Source organism: Phaseolus vulgaris, chromosome 8 (genome assembly GCF_000499845.2).
Source record: "Phaseolus vulgaris cultivar G19833 chromosome 8, P. vulgaris v2.0, whole genome shotgun sequence".
In the NCBI taxonomy this organism is placed as follows: domain Eukaryota; kingdom Viridiplantae; phylum Streptophyta; class Magnoliopsida; order Fabales; family Fabaceae; genus Phaseolus; species Phaseolus vulgaris.
The window spans coordinates 4505922-4513261 of NC_023752.2; the positions used below are offsets into that span (position 1 = coordinate 4505922).

The 7340-nt window shown below is 31.6% G+C and overlaps 1 protein-coding gene across 1 annotated transcript; it reads right to left on the reverse strand.

Moving 5' to 3' along the window:
- Positions 1-3664: 3664 nt before the first annotated feature.
- Positions 3665-4612, reverse strand: LOC137823560 (uncharacterized). Its single transcript, XM_068628745.1, has one exon. It carries the CDS (start codon positions 4610-4612, stop codon positions 3665-3667), a length of 948 nt encoding a protein of 315 aa, XP_068484846.1.
- Between the last annotated feature and the right edge of the window lie 2728 nt (positions 4613-7340).

Here is a 7340-nt window from a genome sequence, read left to right on the forward strand (position 1 = left end):
ATTTTAAAATTTTTTCAAACTTTTCTTATTCAATATTAATGATAATTTTAATTAATATTTTTTTTCCGTTGACATGAAATGGGGTTATTTTCCATTGATGTTACTTGGGTTAATTTTCAATGAATGCTGATCAAAGTTATTTTTTTGGTAATGTAGATCATACTTATTTTTTAATTTGTAAGAATTTTCTTGATAACATTGACGTGACTATTTTTTTTTATAAATACTGTTATTATATTTTTATTAACATCAATGAAATTATTTTTCAGAATTAATGTAAGTTAGAATTATTCAAACAACATTGATAAAGGTTATTTGTTGGCAAGATCATTTTTCATTGATAACAACAACATTTTTCTATGACATAGGTTGTAGTTAATATTTGGTTTGGGTTGATAATTACATTATTTTTTTTTTCTTGACATTATTAATACTTTTTTTATCTAAAATTAGTCCGAATTATTTTCTAATGTTAACAAGAAAAACTTTCCATTAACATTGACAATGATTTTTTTTACCAATATCAGTTTAAGATTTTTTTAACTGCAAATAATCAAAATATAGTTAAAAAAGTTCAAACATCAATACAAGAAAAAAATACCTTAATTGTTGTTAGCCGAAATAAACATAGTTAACATAGACCAAAACTGATTTTGAAACAATTCACATCAATTGACAAAAAATTAACATACTTTTGCTAAAAAATAACATAGACGAATTTCAAACAAAAACTTCACAAACTGATGTTTTTTTAATTACTAAATATTAGCTCATATTTTTTAAAAATTCATAGTAATTAAAATAAATAAAAAATAATTATCTTATACAAATAGAACAGTTTAGAAAATAAATAAACTTAATAGAAAAATAATATTCTCATTTCAAATACCTTATTAGCCTGTATCTCTTTGAAAAATACAAAAGAATCACAGTTATTTAACATTTTATTTTTTCTATTTTAAGGCAAATCATATATTATTTATACTTTTTTTCTTGTATAATGTTGTTCCATTTATCTAGTTGACAAATACACTTGAGGATTACATATTCTCTAATTACATTCATACAGAATAATATACTTATTTGGTCATATTATCACTATAAAGTAAACTTAATTTTCAAAAAAAATGAAAACCTCAACTTATAGACAAATATATTAGTCATTAATTATCTAAAACATTATTATTATTTGTGGTAATAAGTCCCTACGATGAATAAGTTGAGTGAAATATAAATAAAAGTGGTGAATATGTGAGATGATATAATATAAGGCACAGTGTTGAAACTTAGGGTTTCCATATATGTAAGCATTAATAAAGTAAAAGATAGAATAATAAGGGATTTCCATAAATAAAAGAATAATGTAATAAAGTCCCTTATGGGCAGAGGTTCTAGAATAGTTATAGAAAGAGTGAGTATTTGTTAGTTGACTCTGTGCTCTTGTATACTATTTAAGGAGAAAACAAATCCTTGGGAAATGCAGTGAGAGTAGTTTTAATAAAAATAATGTTGAGGAAATGTGTAGGGTCCCATGGTCTGAATTAGAAAACCTAAAGAAAGGGGGAAAATAAAGAGTGTAGAAGAATAGTGTATAGGCAATAGGCATTTAAAAGGGTAGCCAAGGAATTAAAGAAGGAGCAGAAAGTGCTTAAATGGCTTGGACCCACCCATGAACTTCACCAACACTTCTAAGGGTGGTGCTCAAATTGTGTGTTCCAATTCATCACCACAAACACAAGCACCAACATTCATTTCACATTCAACCCACCCACTTCACCTGTTCACAATCACAATCCCTTCATCATCCTCTCAACACCACTATCTCACTTTTCTTCATACCCATTTCTATTTTCTTGCTTTTTGCATCTACCAACTATCCATCTATACAATATTACTTTCCTCTAATAATTAGTAAGGTTAGAGATGATGCTAATAGAGATAAAAACATTATAATAGTATATGTATTACCAGGTTTTGATGGACCAGAAAATCAACTCTATTGGATTCATTTCACATTTAATCCACCAACTTTACTTATTTATTTTCACTTTAAGCGAGTAAACATGTAGACAAAAGAATTTGATAGGAAATATTTGACTTGTAAAAATATTATATAAGTGGGTATAAACACTTCCAATAATGATGTTGCAATTGTGCGTTCCAATTCATCAATAAAAACACAAATACCAACATTCATTTCACATTCAACCCACCCACTTCACTTATTCATTTACACTTTAAATTGGTGAACATCAAGACCGAAAAACTTGATAGGAGATATTTAACTTATAAGAAGAGTATATAAGTAGATGAAAACTTCATCTTATAAATCAATTTTATAAAAATAAGTTAGATTTAAAGATTATCCGTTAATAAGTAAGATTAAGTTTTTCTTAATAATAAAAATTTTCACTCTTTTCTATAAAGTTTTTTTTTTCCTAAAAAGCTATATTGTTTTGGCTTGGTGGAAACCAGGAATAAACTCATTCTTTATTTCATTACTTTTTGCTCAAACCTATTCTTCATTTTGGACCAAGAGAAAAAAAAAAAGAGTACTTGTTTGTGTGCTTGGAAGTACAATCATGTCCCACATTAAGCAAAAACTAGTGCGGATAAGCCCTGTAATTGACTTTCAATTTTTTTTTTCTGTTTATATAGTTTTAAACACCTATTGAATCCCATTTAAATGTTTTTTCTTTATAAAAACAAACATGTATGATATTATCTGTGTTGTTCTCTTATTAGATTTAAAATTTAACATTACTAATTCAGGTAACAAAAAGTTAGTTAAATATTAATACGCACCATCGAAATAAAACTTAAATAGCGTCTTTAAATACATTTTTTTTTAAATGGTGGAATTATTCTTTTAGATAAACATTATCTAGTATTCTAGAGATATTAGTTAAGAAATGAAAGTGTCTTTTATTAATGCAATGAGAATTTCAATAAAAATTCTCCTTCTAATTCCTTGATTAGTGTAATAAGACACTATTTCACAGCAATGTTATCTTTATATTTGCATTCCTCGTTAAATGAATTTTTATTGACTTTTTCAATGTCTTTATTCATGTAAAATGTCAACGTTCAATTTTTAAACTTTATATATCTTTTTCGGGGTCGATTAATCAAATGCTGAATATAAACATCTCTTTCGCAGGCTCAATTTGGTAATTTAGTATTTTTAAGATGCTTCAGTGTGTCATTATTATTTGATGAGAATCTTAAAATAACATTAAAAAGACAATTTTATTTTTTGGTAAGCATAGATTATAATATAAAAACATTTAATAAAGTTATGATAAAGAATTAATTTGAAATAAAGTAATTCGAGTACATTAATTAGAATGTTGAGTGTGCGATGAGTAATGTGAAGTGTGTAAATTTAAGCTTAACCACAATTTGGACATGACATCAAATATGTAATTGAAAAATCACACCAATGTGAATTATATGTGTAAAATATATAAATAAAAATCGAACTAGACTTTGTGTTTCATGTAGTGAACAATTTGTGTACAAAGAGAATTAGAAAAAAAAAATATGTTTTTTTTTTCTTTTTTTCTAGAATGAAAACGAAGAATGTGCACAATACCGCAAAACGAATAGCAGTGAAAATGGGAATCACAGAGTCGGGTCGGGTCGGGTCAAGGAAAGGTAAAAATCAACGATTATGGTTGACTCGTCCAAAATCTGCAAGCTTCCTGGAACGGTTCGCGCAAAACGACGCCGCGGCAGAAAGGTGAGGCTTCGCCGCTGCGGACCTGGCGTCTTCCGCCGCGGTCATCTCCGGCGGCAATCCCTTGTGGTTCCACCTTCGGTTCGGACTCGCCCGAACCAGAGGACTCAGGCAAAGCGCCATACCGGAACCAGAGGCGCTCTTTATGTGTCCAAACCGCGATCGTCGCGCCTTCGGCGCGACCGTCGGTGTCCTCCGCCACCACGGCGAAGCCTCGGAGATGTATCCGCTTCCAGACGAGGACTGATCGAAGTCGTCACCAAAATCCTCGGTCCTCACGGGCGACATTCCGCGATCCGACGGGCGAAACTGCCGACGCGCGCCCGAGGAATACTCCTCCGGTGCGGCGGTCCGATCCTTGTTCCTCCGGCGAACAGGGAAAAGCGAGGAGAACCACGACGACGAGGCGTACGAGGATTGCTCGCACGGCGGATCGGATTGGAACTTATCCGATCTGGACCTGAAGAACCTCGCGAACATGCGGAACTTGTTCAGGCGTTTCTTGAACGACCGCGAGTCGCCGTGGTAGGCGGGATCATCTCCGCAGAAAGTGGGACCGAGCTGGGGCGTGCTGTAGAAGAGCCGCTCGCGGCGGTCGTCGCAGCCCTGCCAGGCGGCGGCGTAGTCGGACTTGCGGCGAGAGACGTAGGGCGAGACGGAGCGAGGGAAAACTAACGGCGCGGGAGGGTTGGGGTCTGATGTTCTGGAACAATCGTCGGAGGCGCGTGAGATGACTCGCGATAATTGGGCCTGCGGATGGTGGGCCTGGGCCTGAGCCTGGGCTGCGATTAACGCTATGAGGCGTTCCCTGAGACAGGAAGCGCAGACGCCGACGTTGCTGGTAACGTCTAAGGTATGTTTCTTGCACTTCATTTGGGTGTTGCATAGGAGGGCATTAGGGTTATGTTGTTTTGCAGCAGCATTCGTGGGTGTGTGAGAAAGAGAGAGTATGAATGGTGGTGCAGTGAGGGAAGTGCAGAAAAGGAGATCTGATGGAGGATTAAGATGGGTTGGTTTGTCTTCTTAGAAAAGAGAGATAGTGAGGGTGAGTGAGAAGCTGAAAGAGGAGAGAGAAAGCATTTGTTGGTGTTGTTGTTGTTGTTGAGTGTGTGTGAGTGGAAGTTGAGGCCAATTGAATCGAAATGGTAGATTGTATTATATCTGGGAGAGAAAAAGGAGGAGAGAGAAACAGAGACGCAAAAGGTGAAGAAGGAGTCAAATTCATTAGAAAAAGCTTCTCTTCTCCTTCACCCCACAAAAGTAAATTTTGAAACTGCTGTTCTACTATTTAGTGAACAGTAAAAAAATTAATAGGGGCATACTTGTTTTTGGTTTAATTAATACAAATCAATGTAAGTTTTAAATATATAACTGGGTCAAACTTTAGGGTAATCAAATTTTCTGTTTATAATAAATTTAAATAAGTCCTATGTAGGAAAATAAAGTAAAAAAATAAATGGGTAAATGGCATTTGGAGAAACGAAAAAGGGAAAAATAATAGAGTTGATAATTGGTGTATAAAAATGAGAGTAGGGACAAATTGAATTGTAAACTTACATAGGTTGAAGAAAAGGATGGAGAAACAACTTTGGTTGATGGACAGATAAGGAAACATCCCCTTCTATCTAGATTAACTTCTACATATAAATCCTTCCAAATAAATTAATAATCATTTTTATTTCACTTTATTCTTCATATTTTATTTTTTCCACAATTTTAAAAAATCTGTAATTTTGTTTTAATTAATTAAATACTTTTGCGTATCAAAAAAGAATATGTTAGGTTAGAGGCTGGATTCAACTACAAGGAAATAAGTAAAAACATATACAAAGTTCAACATTAGACCAAAAGAAATATAAATTTTTAATTTTGAAGTCTAGAATTTTTTAAAAATATATATATTAAAGTCACAAATAAAAATAAATAAAAAAGTCGTCCCGATCGTAATTCAAAAGATATATGCTAAGATAATTAACCAAAAAAAAAAGGAATGGAAATATGGCATCATTTTGAATAGGCCATATTTAATTTTTTTTTATGTACAATTTTTTTTTTTGATACAGTACTAGCGTCAAATCTCTACAAACATTATTATTAGTCAAATTTTGTATAAAATATATATTTTAAACAATTATTATAATATGTCAATATATATATATACACATGTGAATACATTTATTTGATGTGGACATAAATGATTACCCAAAGAAAAGACTACTGCTTAAAGTAAAATAATTAGAATAGTTGAAAAACAGTGTTGTGTGGTATTTAGAATTATTATGATTATTATTATTATTATTATTATTATTATTATCTAACTTAATCTGATGTTTTGGTAACGACATATCTTGGCTTGTGGGCATATAATTATTCGTTGGTTGAATCTTGAATATGTGGTTTATTACCGTTTTCATCACCCAAACTTTTTAAAAACCTTTTTTATATTCAAATTTACGATTATTTTGTCTCACACTTTTTCTTTGATTATTATTATTAGTAGTTTAATCACCATTACGATTCGTTGAATGATAAATAGAATATGGAAGAGCGTGAATGCCACGCTTCATGTGAAGCCTTGATTCAGTCAACGAGGTCAAACTTTGGGCTTTCGTCATCATCAACCAATCATCATTTAAAGTTCTGAATATAACGGTAACCATCTTCTTTTTCATTGCACGCTGTAACAAGCTCTGCCATTTTTTATCCTTTTTCTTTTGCCCTGTGAGGCCCAAACTTTCTTTCTTTTTAAATTTAAAATAAAGATTCAAACAAACAAACAAACAAAAAAAAACTGAAATACCAGTTACTTTATCCAGAAGATTGAGTCAAACGTTTTTTTTTTATTATCGTAAGATTAATGCAAACTATTTATCTCACTTATTCATAACTATTTTTCTAACTGAAAACCTTACCAGTTATCTACTATGGAGTTCGGCACAATCTTTGACTAAAAAAATGTGCAACATGAGAGCTTATCAGAAGATAATTTATTTTACTGAAATTGAATTTTATTAATTAAGATTTTAAGATTTTAATTTGAAATCTTATATGAACTCAAATTAAGTTCTAATAAGACTGAGTCGCGCTCATATAAATCAAGTGAATCGAAAAGGTTAAAAAAAATTATTTAAATTATTATTAACTTATATTTTTAAATAATGTGAAATTATTGGGATGATCCCATAACCAATTGAAAAAATGTCTCCTTTTTTAATTTTTACATGCGATTAGCATAAAAATTACCCTAAAAACATTACTTACTATCTCTAAAATAATCTTTACTTAAAAACTTGTTCTAACAAAGAAGAATATCTCTCAATCAGAACATCTAGTTAAACTCCGACATGGTCACTTAATCGTACCCTTAAGTTTCATGGAATCTAAGGAAATGAGGGGTTGTCCATGTGAAAAATATTCCGACGTCAAGACAGTAAGAACATAAAATATAATGAGTATAGTGTAAAATATGAGTTGAAATTACTCTTTATGTTGTGTGTATCTTGTAAGTTGTTTTCTTTCCCTTATATAGGATAGTGTTCTCCTCTTTCTCCTTATATCTAGTCTTATTATTGACTTAATTCAGTAATAAATGTTGTCTCCT